General features: G+C 59.5%; 1 protein-coding gene across 1 annotated transcript; it reads right to left on the bottom strand.

Annotated features, from left to right (window-relative positions):
- Positions 1-1,068: 1,068 nt before the first annotated feature.
- DEF6 (DEF6 guanine nucleotide exchange factor) lies at positions 1,069-14,978 on the bottom strand. Its single transcript, XM_076358001.1, has 11 exons — positions 14,862-14,978; positions 9,554-9,694; positions 7,666-7,851; positions 5,525-5,752; positions 5,298-5,444; positions 4,994-5,102; positions 4,613-4,911; positions 3,907-4,073; positions 3,503-3,701; positions 2,990-3,080; positions 1,069-2,749 (listed from the first exon to the last, which is right to left on the bottom strand). The coding sequence occupies exons 1-11, from the start codon at positions 14,955-14,957 to the stop codon at positions 2,538-2,540; spliced, it is 1,875 nt and encodes a 624-aa protein (XP_076214116.1). The 5' UTR covers positions 14,958-14,978; the 3' UTR covers positions 1,069-2,537.
- Between the last annotated feature and the right edge of the window lie 39 nt (positions 14,979-15,017).

Raw genomic sequence — 15,017 nt, 5'->3', positions numbered from 1 at the left:
GACTTAGGCAAGCTCCAGCCCTCGGTCGGCCGCTCCGGGAGGATGAGACAGATCCGGGCACATCCAGACTTGGCAGCAGATCAAAGGCAGGTGCTGACACTGGTTCCGGCCGTTCCCTCCACGCCTGTTCTTGCCTGCAGCAATTAATGTATAGCTTTTTGCCGCATGGGAACTTGGCTCTTGGGAGCAAAAGCAACGCTCTGGTGAGCTGCTTTAAGGAGGGACGATGCAGCCCCGGAGTTGGTGAAAAGCGATGACGCTGTCACCGGCAGGGATGCGGCCCCACGTCTCCTGGGGGCTGTGCAGAGGATGAGAGCCCCTGCGACAAGGCTGCGGCACGGAGCCATGGAGACGGGTGGAGGTGGCCCTTTCCTCCCTGCCTAGGCGTGGCGTGGCACGTACCTGTCCTGACGCCTGATCGGGATGAGACTGAGCTAACGAAGCTGACGAGGGAGGATGCCATCTCCCATCAGTGCATTTCCACCCAGCCCATTTCCTTCCCAGTAGAGACGGGCGTTTGGCACCCTCCCCGTTCTTGCTCTGCCTTGCGGAGCGCATGGAGCAATGAGCAGCTTTGCCAGGGTCACCCTGGGAAGCTGCAGCGATTCGTACTGCGGCCCCCACGCACCTCGGTGAAAGACGGAGCCCCAGCCTCCGGTGCAGTATGTTGGGAAGTATGATCCCTCCTGTGCAGAGTGGAGGGATCCCGTGGTCCAAGCGGACCGGCCAGGATGGCACAGGGACCCCAAATCTGCATAGGGACCATGTGGGGCTGTAGGGGCCACGCCGCTGCTCAGCACCACCCTGCTGCGTCCCAGTGCGGGGGGAAGGAGGAGAAGAGGTGATGAATTTGACCTGCAGCCCCTGCAGGGCCAGGGCCACCACGGCCATCACCACGAGGGCTGCAGCCGCCCGCGCCCTCCCTGTGCGTCGGCGAGGCTGCGTGGGACCGGAGCACGGGGCCATCCAGTCACCCTCAGGGGCACACAGAGCCACTTTGTCTCGGGGCAGCCACGCCGCTCCACTGGCACCCGCGGAAACGGCCTCTCTCACAGTCAGGCACGATGAAAAATAATTGTAAAAAAGAAACACTGTAAAAACTAGAGGGGGGGGGGAAAGAGCTGTGTGGGCAAACGCTGAAAGCCGCACGAGTAGGAAATAGATTGTAATCTCCCTAACGAACTGCAGTTAATCAGCATGAGCAACTGTGAACCGGGGGTTGATGCAGGGCTTGCTACCAGTGCCTGTTTCCAGAGGGGGCCCTTATGTGGTCGGGGGCGCTGTGCCCCGTACAATAAAGACCCCGAAGTCACAGGTGAATGGGACTGTATTTAAACAGGAGTGCTTGGAAAAACCAACTGCAATGTTGGCGTGGGTTGTCTGGTTTTTTTGTGCAGGGAGGTTTGCCAGCAGACTTGGCTTTTGTTCTCAGTTTTTCGGGGGGCAAATTAGCTGGAGCAGACAGGCCAGGCCAGTGTTACTGAAGAGAGCTGCCACATCCACCGGCTCCCGGTTCGGATGGCCCCTGGGAGTCTTTGCTATTGCCTTCTGCCGGCCTTGGACCAGATCCTGAGCCAGGACTCCTGAAACAGGGAGTCCTGCAGTCCAAGGGCAAAGACATAAACAAAGCCCAGAGCACCGTTACCTTCTTAGACATGCACTTCATTAATCATATAGAGGTGTTGGTCCTCCCAGACGTTACCCCTGTGCCAGCCCTGCCACCCAGAGGGGAGTTCATCGTCTGTGGCCAGTTCACCAGCATCTGTGTCCCTCTTGGCCCTCCACAGACCAACCCAAAATCCACTGGTGGAGCCTCTTTCCACGGGTGGTGTCTGATTTCTTTTAATAGGCTCTTTTCTACAGTGGGAATCAAAACCCCGCACTGCCGAGGAGGGAGGTCTGGTGCCTGCAGGGCCACAGATGCGTGGGGAAGGAGGTCTGCGGGCCAGCGGCTCCAAAAGCTTTATCGCTTGGTGGTTTCTGCTAACATCTACGTGACTCCAGTGACTAACAACCACCTTCAGGGAACGCACGTGTTAGTTAAGGACACCCCGGCCTTTCTGTGGGGGCGGCGAGAAGGCACCGCTCGGTTTTGCCAAGGCTTCCCCGGCAGCTGCCGTCGCAGGGCCACGCACCCAGGGGTGCAGCGGGCGATGCAGAAGGGTTGCTGGTAAAAACCAAGGGGGGACTGCAGCCCTGGGCCGCTCGCTCCAGACCCGTCGGTGGCTTTTTTTTTTTTAGGCAGGGTGGAAACCAGAGTCTGGGGAGTTGAGTCCAGGTCCTACGCCTGAGCAGCCCAGAGGAGGTGGCCCCTGCTGCCTTCTCCCCGACGTTGGGCTGTCTGAGCCTCCTGGCACGTCGTGGCTGCAGCCCTTCCCTGAAGAAAATGGGAGCATCTCTGCCTTATACGTAGTCACCTGTAGGCTCTGTGCTGGTCCCCACTTGTCTCCATCCACAGACGGCCGTATCGACTGTGTCCGCTCGGGGGGACGTGCTGAGCCCCGCAGTTCCCCGCTGGGCTCTGCCACCCTGCCGGGCTAGTTGGTGGGCTCTGTGGCCATGGTGTCCACATCTGGAGACGGCGGCACGCCGCTGTTCCCACCGTTGCTCACGTTTTCCTTGCTGTTGTCCCTCGTGGGGTCGCTGCCTTTATCCTCCACTTTCTGCTTGAGTTTGAGGGAGGAATCTCTCCGGGAGAGGAGGGGCTGGTAGCCAGCGAAGGCTCCTCCACTCACGTTCGTACGCTTGTCTGGGGACGGACAGAAAAAGAGGGTTGTTTACCTGGGGTCCAAATTGACCTTTCAGCTCAGGAAAAGGGGTGTGAGATCTCCCCTTGCCAGAGGCGTTGGGGTATCTTCTCTGAAAGACGGGGGTCCTTCCAGCCCCCGGATGCCCCCGAAGAGGGGAAGGTGGCTGGGAGACTGGGCTCGTGCCCCAGCGTGGCTGTGCTCAGGAGGGGCAGGGGAGGGTGTGATGGCCGGTCTCCTACCTCCCGGCCCGATGGGGTGCATTAGTCGGTTCATCTGGACATTCCAGTGCTTGACGTTGGTGCTGGCCTGTCGCAGCTTCCGCTGGGCCGCCTGGGAGGGGACGGAGGAGAGGGGTGAGCCGGCGGCCCGACAGCCCCCGACCCAGGACCGCGGGCGCAAGTTTCCCTTCCCTGAGTAAGCCTGGATTGGAGGCTCCCTCTGGGATGGAGACCCAGCTCACCCTCCTCTCGGTCTTCTGCTCCTCCTCCAATCCTCCCCCCTCCACACACTCCCACTGTCGACATTGCTCTGGACACCAGCGCTGTCCCCCCGGGGCAGGACACGCTTGTCCCATCTCAGCCAATGAATCGCCCCGTGCCTGCGCATGGCACAGCTCAGAAAACCCCCGAGGCAATGCCAGCTTGGTCCCCAAAACTGCTGGGTCCTCCCCAGTGTGGAGGTGGCTCAGTGAGGGCTGGGAAGTCCCCCGGGGCTCGCAGCGTGAAGGGATGCGGCACCGATGTGATGCTCACCATGACGTCTTGGTCCACCCGCTGCCTGTTCACTCTCACTTCTTCCAGCTGCTTCTGCGCCTCTTCCAGACACTTGTTCTTGTTCTCCATCTCCTGCTTGAGGACTTGCTTCTCTCGCTGAGTTTTGATGATGTATTCCTCCTGCTCCTCCTTCAGCTTCATCAGCTGCTTCAGCTTCTCCTCTTCCTCAGCCAGTAGCCTGCCAAGGAAGAGCAAGAGGTGAGGACGTCCCTCTGCCACTTCATCCACCAGCTTCCCTCATCCCTGCCGGCGTACTGGGAAGTCACCAGCACACCCCAGTACCCCGGGGAACACTGCGTTGCCCTGGGGAACGTGTCCCTGTGCCCAGCCGCTCCCCTGGGAGTGGGGCTGGTCGAGGAGGGGCAGGGATGCCCCGGTCCTACCTGGCCTGCGCGTATCTCACGGACTCCTCATCCTGCCGCGCTTTCACCTCCTGCTGCAGGGCCTCCTGGAGCCGCTCCTGCATGTCCTCCAGCTCCAGGATGCGCTTGCGCTGACGCTCTGCCTCTGCCTCCTTCAGGACCATCTCTGCCTGCATGGAGGCGCGAGCCTGCGATGGAGAGAGGAGCCATCAGTGTGGGTGGCTGGCAGAGCCACTGCTGTCGTCCCCAGGGCCCCCTGGCCCTCGCACCCCTGGGTGGATGGGGCCAGACGTCTCCTACGCCAGGGAGAGCCCACGGAGAGAGCTCCGAAGCAAGGCTGTTTCCCCGCTCAGGGAGACACACCATGTTGTTCGGAGCCAGCGCTGGCTGCAAGGTCAGAAATGGGCTCCCTGGCCAGCCCGGCACTAGCACTCGCCTCTCACCTGCCCCCCAGCTTCATACACCCTGGGGCAGGTTGTCCTCATCTTCTGCTCCTCGGGTATCTCATGCACAGCAGTGCTGACCCCTCTGTCCCTCGTCCCCGGGTCACACAGCCCCCGGGAGCCCAGAGGCGATGGGTGGCAGCAGCATTGTTGCAAGCGGGGGACATGCTCCTAGAAGCTCCTCCAAAACCCCTGGGCTGTCACGGGCAAGGGAAGGGGAAGGAAGCGGCCACCCCACGAGTGACGCAGCCCCGTGGCAGGACATGCCATGAGGATGCACCCACCTGCTCGGCCTCCCGCAGCTGGATCTCCAGAGTCCTCTGCATCTCCTCGTGCTGCTGCCTCCGCCGCTGCTCCTCCTCCTGCAGGAGTATCTCTGCCTGCCGCTGGGCCTCCTTGAGCAGCTCCAGCTCCTGCAGCTTCCGCTCCTTCTCCTCCTGGAGCTGCTTGAGCCGCTGCGTCTCCTCCTCCTTGGCCGCCTTGCGCTGCTCCCGTTGCTCCCGCTGCTCCCGTCGCTTCTGCTTCAGGTCTTTGTGCAGGGACTTCTTGCCCTCAGCCTGCAGCCGGATGGCCATCTGGATGGCTGGGGAGGGAAGGGGACGGTCAGTGGGGACACGGTGCGGGGCACAGGGAAGCTGGGGAGGGGACACAGGGTGGGCACGGACCTAATGTCCACTCCTGGCGCTGCCGGGTGTCGGAGGCGCTCATCTCGTAGGTGCGGGAGGAGGTCTTCACACAGAACATGCACCTCTTCCCATCCCGGTCGGGCAGCACCTGCAGGGATAGGACACAGGATGGCGTTACCCCCCTGTACCCCACCTTAGCCCCACTTTCTTCAGGGATAAGACTGGGTCTCCCATGCTCATGGATGTGAAATTGTGTATAAGAACACAAGGGTTCCCCTTCTCGGGGTCTGAAGGGGGTCTCCTGCATCTCCCGTCCCTCAGCTGAGCATGGCCCAGGCCGTACCTCCACGCAGCAGTGCTTGTCCAACGTGATGCTCCCCTTCTTCTCCTTCCGTTCCTCGCTCATGTAGTAGGACAGGACACTGGGCTTCAGCGTGAACCACCGCTCCGACCAGTTCCTCCTCAGCTGGCCCTTCTTCCAGAGGTAGCCCTGCGCCCGAGAGACACGGGGATCAAAAACGGGGTGAAGGCAGGACGGGGTTTGTGCCCCAAGACGTGTGGGCTCCTTGCCTGTTTGAGCACATCCTCGATGATCTCCTGGTACACCTCCTCCACGGCCATGCTGATGGCCTCCTGCTCGATGCCTCGCAGGAACCGCCCCGAGTTCACCATGTCCAGGAACTGCCAGACCGTCAGCCCCCCCTGCCGCTGCGGCTCCTGGGAGAGGTAGTCATCCAGCTCGCAGGAGTTCAGCTCCACGTTCATGGCTGTGCAGATCTTCTTCAGCAGGTACTCCACCTGCGGGAACGGGGAGCTCAGCGATGGGGAGAAGTGAGAGCCGTCCCCACCCCACCGACCCATTTTGGAGAGCCCAAGACCACATCTCTTTCCAGCCTGGAGATGCGGGACCATTATCCCCGAGGTATCACCCCTTGTAATGGCTGATGGTCATGGTCAAGGTGTTCCAGGCAGCAGGCAGGCTCAGGAGGTTGACATTGGGTTAGAGCTTGACCACTACTGGGAGGTTTTTCCTTTTAACCACAAGGCTGAGATGTTTTTGGCTTGTTTTGTCTGCAGAGTGAGAAAACTCCACAGAAGTCAAGTGCCTGAGGGAGAACAGATCAACGCTGCTGTCCCCCACACCCAGCCCGCAAGGCAGGTGTCTCAGACCACGGCCCTGACCTCAGCACCGCTCTGGTTTCCAGCTGACGTCGTAAAAACACTGCGGAGGAGCAGGGGGAAGAGGTCCCTATGGAGGAGATGAGTGTCGTTTTGAAACTGTAAATAAATTGCTTTAAAAAGAGCTAAAATTGTTGAAAATAACATGATGTCGGGAAGACTTATTTCAGCTCAAATTTTGCAGCCAGCTCTCCTCTACCCACCATCTAGGGACCAAGGAGGGTGGGTGACTGTGGAGAGCCACGCAGAAAGGTGAAACACAGCAGAGTCCCCGCACCCAGCTGGATTTTTTTACATCGTCTAGCTAGGAGTAGGGCAAGAATTTAATGCAGTTTCTTTTTTTTTCTTCTTTTTTTTTTTTTCCCCCCCCAAGCTCAGCCCTGTAAGCAGAAAGATGATTCAGTTTGTCATGGTCTGGGGAACAGGAAACACCTCTCCTGGGGAGCAGGAAGTGCGGTCGCCCTCCTACGCCTGCGCGGCACTGCGCTGCTTGTCTTTTTTTTGCCCCCCCCCCCCCCCCTTTTTTTTTTTTTTGGCTTTTCTGCTGATCTCAGGAGGTCGAGGGTGTAGAAGCAGATGGCAGCTGCTTGCCCAGCTGAGCTCCTCCTGGCGAGGCCGCTCTTGGCTTCTGAGCTTGCCCCTCCTCCCCAGATCTGCCCACCTTCTCGTTGGGGTTTGATCTGAGCCTCGGAGAAGGGAGAATCTCCCTCTCCAAATCTCCAAACGCCGGGTGGAATTTGGAGATTTGGAGATTACTGCCAGCGGCTTTGCAGGGCAGCCGGGGCAACCTCGCTCTTAACTCTCCAGACGCTGGGCAGGGGGTGACCGTCTGGTGGGAGTGGGCATGGAGAGGGACAACTGGGTCTGCTCTGCCGCTGCCTTCGTGGTGGCACGGGCTGAGAGCAGCACGAGGGACACAGCCCTGTCCAGCCTGACGGCGATTTCATGGGGAGCAACCTCCCATTGCACCAGACTTTAAGGGTTTCTTGTCATCTTCTCTTTCTCCCCCGTGAAAATCAGGAGGAGTCCTCCAACAGCATGCTCAACTCAACCCTTGGGTGAGATGGAAGGGCTTTAGGCAAGGGACCAGCCCCAGCAGGAGCTGAGCTGCGGATGCGCCTTGGTTGCGGCTCTGAGAACTGGCACATTCATTTCACAGCAGGCCAAAGAGCTTGTTGGTGTAGGCTTGGGTCACGGAAGAGCACTACGGACTGGCCCACACCTCGTCCTCCAAGACATCTATACTTGAGAGGCTTCAGCGTTTCGGAGGTGTCCTCCCAGCTGCCCCCGGGTCACCCCCCTCTCCCTGGGCAGCGGGGGTGGCCATGGGCATAGCGGGGGTTGCCCAGGGCAGACAGCCCCCTCCTCCCACCCGCGGCCCGCCCTCTCTCACACCCTGGAGCACCACGTCTTTCAGGATGTGGTGGGACATGGCAGGAAGCGATAGCGGGATGTATCATCCCCAAACGGGGCTCTGCCAGCACGCAGAGCCCTGGGAGGATGGGGATGGGGGGGGAAGAGGCAGGTCCTACCTCGTCTGGCACCATGACGAGAGGGTATTTGTCTTCAGACAGAAAGTTGAAGAGACACCAGAGCTTGAAGGCATCTTGGTGGGATACAACGCTATTACCGTTCCGGTCGGGCTTGTAATTCTTCTTTGCGGTCAGGGTCCAGCAGAGCTCGTCAAAGTTTTCTTTGACAAAAGCACCTTCCTCCACCTGTGGGCAGGAGCCAGGCGGGTGAGCGTGGTACTGCAGGGCTACGGAGGGGGGTTCTGGGGGGAAGTGCTGGAGGGCAGAAACCCTCACACCTGAAACCTCCTGTCCCTGCCGGGGAGAAGCACGGGCTGATTTATACATGGGACCCACAACTAGAGTGTAAGTGGGCACTGACCCACGATGCCAGTACGTCTTCCCAGCACAGGTCCCCTTACGCAGGCAAGATGTGCCGGATGGTAGAGAAGACGCTACGGGACCGCGGCAGAGCCGTGGTGGCTCAGGCATGACCTGACGGCCTTTGGAGCACCAGTAGAAACCCCGTGGTGAAGCACGTGCGGCGTTGTGTGGTGCTCTCCCAAGCCCACCTCCCCAATGCCTCCACGGCTTTGGGTCGCTCTCGTTACCCCATTCGACCACACAGAGGAACCGAGGCTCAGCGAAGGGAAGTGACGGCCCACGGGCAGGCAGCGGCGGAGGCAGGAATGATGCCTCCAGCAACCTTGGCCCCGCTGCCTGTCCACGAGCTTCTGCGACCACCCGCCCGGCATCGTGAGCCGCTTCACGCGGCAATTTTGGCGTGGCACCGGTGAACCGTGATGGGGACCAAAGGAGCCTGGCCGCATCTGGCTGCTCCATCCCAGCTGTGTGAGCCGCGTGCCACCGGCACGAGGGCGAACTGCAGTCTGCAGCGGCAGAGCCAGAAAAAACCCTTTGGGTAGCAGAAAACTGAAAGCCCCTCTTACTAGGAAAACACACTTCCCCTTCTCAGGCCGCCTGTGGGATTTTATTAGCTATGGCAAAATCAGAAAAAGAGGATTTAAACGTCGTCTCCCGACGAACCACATGGGAAACCGGAATGATTTTGGCCGCTCTGTGATGGGGAGAGGGGGCTGGGCTGATCTTGGGCAGCTGCCTGCCCCGGGCAGAGGGAGCTGGGGAAGGCTCTGCCCTCGCTCGCTGCAGACCAGATCCCTGCAGCTGGGATCAGCATCCCTGGACCAGGCTGGGCAGCTCTTGACCAGCTCAGGGCAAGGCAAAGACCGGCACGGAGTCCGGCACGGAGCACCGCACGCCGGGGAGAGGCACGGCTCAGCCCTGGGGAGGCGGCAGGGGAGGGAAGGGTTACTGCACCCAGCTCCGGGCCCCCTCTTCTTTCGAGCGCACAGTGGAAGAAAGTTGTCAGTCATTTTTCCTCTCCTCGCATGCCTGGAGGAAACGAGCACCCAGCCGCAAAGTCTCGCTGCGCCAAACAAAGGTGCCTTTGAGCTGCGCGGTAAAAAGGGAAAAAGCCCCTGCCCACCCCAACCTCTGCTCCTGCCCCGGCACCTCGTCCTCCTCCCTCTCCTCCTCTTTGCCAAATGAGGTCACACCTCAAATTTGAACAGGGGTGGAGAGGAAAAAGGGGCTGATTTCTCTCTCTGAGCCCTTTAGGAAATGTGGGCAGATATACACCTCCAACCAGAGCCTCGATGGAAAGGGCTGACTTCATCCTTGCCACGGAGACGTTGAGTATTAAACATTTCTCACTCGTTTTGGCATCCACCTGAGAGCTCCCCAACTCCCTGTATCCTTTTTCCACCCACCAAGGCATGGGATCTCCAAGAGCCGAGGGGAGCGGAGCTGTGGGGCTCCCATGGGATGCGGGAGCTGGTGTGTCCCCCCCCGAGACACAGCAGGCGGGGGGGATGGCCAAGGGGCTCACCTTATCCAGGATGTACTTGTTGAGGTATGGCATGTAACCCTGGCTGGACACCGGCCCGTCGTCGTCATCGCGGAAATGCTCTTCCAGCGCCACGGGATCGTGGGGGATGCACAGCACCGTGTACAGGTTGTGAGACAGCACCTGGCCGAGCACGAGGGACGGGGAGAAGGTGAACAACCTCCAACCCTGCCCCAGCACATCCCCACGCTGCCCCCCACCCAGCCGGGGACCGTGCCCGGCCCGGCATCGCCTCCCTGCAGCCACAGCATCGAGGCATGGTTTGGGTTTGGCAGAGGGACAAGGGGAATATTCCCAAATATAAACCTTAGAGAATCATTTAGAAACAGGCGAAAATTGAGGATTTTTCCACATCCGTTTCTTTTCTTTCTTGGCACGTGGGGAACTTACTTTTTTTTTTTTTCTAAAAAAAGGGCCGTTTCAAACATTACAGAGCAAACAGGACACGCTTTGATCTAGAGAAGATGATAAGCCACCCCAAGCCATGCTGTTTGGCAGCTGCCCTTAGCTATTTCTTGAAAACATAACTAACGAGGGCGCCCAGCCTGGCAGCGGTTGCTTTCTGCCAATGGGGCACAGAAAGACGCAGAGATGAAAATAAGAAAAGATTTATATGAAACTAAGAAAAGGTTTTGCCTGGAATGGAAGCAGACAAGGATGATCTGGAGACACACCATCTCCAGAAGCAGTCTGCGAGCGTCACCAACCAGCCCATTTTTGTTCAAATCCCCCAAAACAAAGCATGTTTTGAAGCTCCCGAATTTCCCACGTGCTGGAAAGCCCACGCCGCTGCCGGGCCAGCAGCCAGAGCCCGGAGCAAGGCTGCCCTTGCACCATCAGCATCTCCGGCTCACGATGCCGGGCAGGAGGTTGTCTCCTTGTCTTTACCTCCCAGCAAGCAGGAGATGGTTAAATGAGCGTCCCAAACTGATGCCGTTCCATTGCACCGGGGTTTGCAGGGACAGCTTGCCAAGGTTTCAAGAGAGGGGCTGGAGGAGATGCTGTGCAGCATCCCTGCTCCTCTCCGTGCAGGGCTGGAAATTTCCTTCCAGCAAGAGAGGAGCCGCCGGAGGCCACAGCGGCTGCCGCAGCTGGGGATGGTTCTTGCTCAACCAGATTTTCTTTCTCTTTTTCCCCCTCCGGACCGATGTTATCAGCACGACTCCACCCAGCGCTCAAACACCGAGCAGGCTGTAGCCCTGAGCGCTGCTGCTATGGCTGCGCCTTTTGGGGTTTGGTGCAGCCCCGGGGTCCGTGCAGGGGTGGAGAGGGATGGAAACACCCTGGGCATCCTCCAGGATGGCTAACGAATCCATCAGGATGGATTGAAAGTTTGGGAATCACATCCCGTCCCCCCTTTCCAACGTGGGGCCTTGTCCCCATCCCTCGCACCTCCTCTTGCAGCACCCCAAAAAGTCCTTGGAGGTCTTGCATGTGCCCCCAGCCATGGCCGGCACCCCAAGCCCCCCCCATCCGCCCTGGCACGCTGCAAACCACAGCCTCTCTGCTCGCCGGAGCGGTCATCTACAAAATGAAAGTGGAGCGGGGTGGGGAGGAAAGCCCCGGCCAGGCTGATGGTGGGGTGCTTGGGGCCGGGGCTGCCCCAACCCCATGGAGAGAGGAGGGGGGAAACCCCGCCCCGGGCTCTGAAACGAGGGATAGGAGGGGAAAATAACAGGGGAGCGGAGGGAGAAGGGAAGGGATGCTCTGAGAGCGGTTTGGTGATGCAACCTTTCCCCTGTGGTGTGCAGGGGATGGCTGGGGCGGGGCAGAGGTCTGCCCGACACCCCGGAGCTTCCCAAATCCTTCCGAGCACCAGCCCTGATGCCGTTCTCCACCCTCTCCCCTGCTCTCCTGCCCCCCATCACCCCCCACTCCCACCCCTCCGCAGCCACCCGTGGCCGCTGCTGACGCCAGCCAGAGACGGGGGTGGAATATTTAACGTGGCTGGAGAACGGCAGCCCCTCTTCTTCTCCCCCGTGGGAGACGCCGGGGGCGATGCCAGGGCTGGGGGTGACCTTTCAGGCTGGAGCCTGGCCGAAACACAAACCCCTCTAGCCTACGATGAGCAGGAGCAGGGGGATCGGGGCTCCTGCACCGTGCAGGGAGCGTCGCTGCTGCCTTGGTTTCCCCATGTGCAAGCAGACCGGCACTGCTGAGAAAATCAAAGCCTCCCCGGAGCTGGGGGTGCAGGGGGTCCTGTCCCAGGGGACCCCAGTGCTGGGAGTCTTTGCCAGCAGTGAGGGTCCCTTGAGCCGCCCATTTTCTGCAGCGAGGAGGATGCGAGCGGGGACGGCTGCCTGGCCGCCCCATCAGCCAGGACCCCTTGGCTCAAGCCCAGCCCCAGGACCGTCGACTCCCGACCTCGGGGAAGGCTTTCCCCATTGTTTGCACAGATGAGCTGCTCTCAGACCTCTTACTGGCCAAACTGGGACCCACTGGCCAGTGCCAAGAGCCTTTTGTGCATGCAACAAGCAGAGGAGCTTCCAGTCCAAGCCAGGCGCCTTCCTCCTGCCCCCGAGGGGGGGGGGGGTGTCCATAAACCGGCTGTAACCCAGCCCCGCAAGGCACCAGTTATACCCAGAGACCCGCACGGGTTATGGGCTCTTTCTCCAAAAGCGAGCAAGAGCCACCTCCCCTGCCATTTGCACCCCGAGCCTGCAACCCCGTGCCATGGGTGGGGGATCCCTGTGCCCCCTGACACGCATTTAAACCACTCGCCTGCCTCCCTGCCTCCTCCTCTCCACTCCCCAAGGGCTTTGCTGTAGCGGGCAGCCTCAGGAGACCGAGCTCCGCTCAGCCAACCGCTCCTCTCCCTCTGCAACAGGGACAGGAGCGGAGCAGAGGTGCCAAAAAGCACCAGGATGGTGCTCGGTGGCTCCCACCCGCCTGCCCCAGCCGGGCTTGGCCACCCCAAGGGGCTCAGCTCTCCCCTGCCTGCGGGAGCCGCATCCCGCATCCCAGCCAGCATCTGCAGAGACAGGGAATAGCTCCCCCAGCTCGGCCAGGGAGGATGCGATGGCACGGAGAGGATAAACGCTTATCCAAGAGCAGGGCTGGTGCGTGCCCGCGCTGGGAACAGAACTAGCTGACATCTCTCGACGCGTAGCACTCAACCACAAGGCTCTTTCCTTCCTGTGCAGATACACACCTAAACTCACATGTACATATGGACACGCTTGCATGGGAGTGTCCATGCAAAGAACTCAACTGCTGAGCCCAACGGCTTTCCACAGCTCGGCCATCACGCTTTGAAACGCTGCTAAATTTACATATGCAACTGGCTGGAGGTCGGTCGGAGGAGTTAAGCACCCAGCTCCCGCCTGCGTGCTGCTCATCTACCAGCAAAATCCCCCCCCCCCAGCTCCTGGGCCTGGTTTTGTTTCTGTAGGTGGAAATGCCGTGAACACCGGCGTTTCTCCCGCCCTTGTTCAAGACCCTTCTTCACAGCTGGGTGAGGGAGCGGAGCGCAGCCCGGCTTGCACAACCCGGGAGGAGTTTGGAGAGGGCACGGCCACCACGGCTTTAACACGTTATTGCTCAAACCTGCGAGACCCCGGATTTCTTCTGCTCTGAACCTACGGGCAGAAACGCCGCTGTTGGCTTGCGTAGGCTGGGGCAAACCCGAGCCAGTGTTTGGCAGCAACAGGCGATGGAAACGAGCTCTCCCCGGCCTCGAGGCCAGTGGAAAGTCATCCAGAGTTGAGCTTCGTCACGCAACAGCGCAGCCCGACCCACCACCGTCCCGTCTCGGTGCTGAAGGTGGGTGGAAAAATAGTGAGGGGCGAATCTCCCTTCTCTTCTGAAATGTCACCCTCGGCAAAGCCACCGCGGAGACGCCGTCCCCAGCATCCCTGCAGCCCAGCATCCCCCACACGAGGGTTTGCAGCTCCCCCAGCCCCCCTGCACTAACTCTCTAGGAAATTGCTGTTAAAATTAGGGTCTCTGTGGTCTCAGCATCGGCGCCAGCGATAAAGATCTTGCAAGACAAGCACTGCACATGTTCACGCCGGTGCTTTCGGGACTGGCAGCATGCCTGGGCTGGGCTCAGGACCCAAAGCCCGGGTGCAGGGGACGCTGTGAAGGGAGCACAGCAGCCCTTCTCGGGGATTAGCAAGGGGAATTAGGCTCTGACCTACTTTGGGATTTTCCTTAATTCCTTCAGAAATTTCTACAGTTTTAAGTAGGCGAGCGTGGCTCAGAGGGCACACGTGCAATGAGTTTCTGGGGAGCAGCCGAAGGCTCTCAGCTGCAAAGGCAGTGGCCAAACATGAGGAGCCCAGTTCCTGCTGCTTCCCCTCCGGACCCCCGCAAACAAAACTCTTAATTTTGGGGCAAAACATGCCCCCCCTGCCAAGCCCAGCACTTTCCCTGCAGTCTGTCCCAGGGAAAGCACTATCAAGTAGAGGGAATAGAGGAAAAGGGGTTTCTTCGCAGCCTTTCGCAACTCATCTCACAGACTGTCAGCAGCTGCCAAGTCTTGACGCAACATCTCCCCGTGTTTTGCATGTTTCTAGCTCAGGTCTTTCCTCTGCATCGCAGCCCCCTGCTCCAACCGGCATTTCCTACCCCGGCGCCAGCCTAAGAGCCGCAAGGGGACATTTACACGGCAACAAGAGAGTCCCATCATTTGCAAAGGGGGGGAAAAAAAGAAATAAAAATCGATAATTATTGTCAAAGCCAAGGTGCAACCTGGCGGATTCGACCAGACCCCGTCCCAGAGGCAGACAGAAAGGTTTTTAAAGGCACAACGGTTTTGACGAAGGGCTGAATGCAGGAGCCCTCTGCAAAGCTGCTAAGGGGGGGGGGGGAGAGGGGAAATCAGAGATTTTTTTGAAGCGCTGTGTTATTTCTGGCCAGGCTACCGAGGAATTTTAGTTTAAAAATGGTCTGCCTCTACCTACCGACCGGCTGGCTGAACAGGAAGCAGAAACGCGGGTGCTCCGGCAAGCGAAAAAAATATAAACTGAGTTTGGGCTGTTAGTTGGGCATAAAAAGCGTAAGAAACTGAAAACGGCTAAAAATCAAGATTTCTCCTCATTTTCACCTAGAAAAATCATGTTTGAGCAGTAACTCCCCCCGCCTTTTTTTAAAGGGAGGCAAGGTGGAGATGGAGAACTTCACCAAAACCAGCATGGAAGGCGACAGCAAGATCTTATTAATCTTAATATTTAACAATTCCTCCGTGGAAACCCAGGGGGGCCGCAGAGCATCCCTGGACCCGCTCTGCCCCTCGCAGCCCACCCGCCAGCCCCGCGCCGGAGCCGTCCGAGCCTCCCCGAGGACTCACTTTGAGCTGGGATTTGGAGACCTTGCCGCTCTTCTCCACATCCAAGGCGGTGAAAGCGTACCAGATGGACTTCAGCAGCTCCGCTCGCAGGTCCATGGCTACAGGCGGCGATGGCAGAGGCGGCTCTGTCGAGGCCGAGGATCCGGTTCCAGGAAA

This window comes from Aptenodytes patagonicus, chromosome 22 (genome assembly GCF_965638725.1).
Source record: "Aptenodytes patagonicus chromosome 22, bAptPat1.pri.cur, whole genome shotgun sequence".
NCBI lineage: Eukaryota > Metazoa > Chordata > Aves > Sphenisciformes > Spheniscidae > Aptenodytes > Aptenodytes patagonicus.
The sequence above is the reverse complement of the archived record's forward strand: the minus strand, read 5'-3'. Positions and strand labels throughout refer to the sequence as shown.

What these genes read in the sequence shown, in the direction of transcription:
- DEF6 (XM_076358001.1), bottom strand. Translation starts at nt 14,957, where the DNA reads ATGGACCTGCGAGCGGAGCTGCTGAAGTCCATCTGGTACGCTTTCACC. An exon ending in TCTCCAAATCCCAGCTCAAA is followed by an intron (nt 9,695 to 14,861) that starts GTGAGTCCTCGG and finishes GTGCTCGGCCAG; the next exon opens with GTGCTGTCTCACAACCTGTA. An exon ending in AGCTGCGGGAGGCCGAGCAG is followed by an intron (nt 4,074 to 4,612) that starts GTGGGTGCATCC and finishes TCTCCATCGCAG; the next exon opens with GCTCGCGCCTCCATGCAGGC.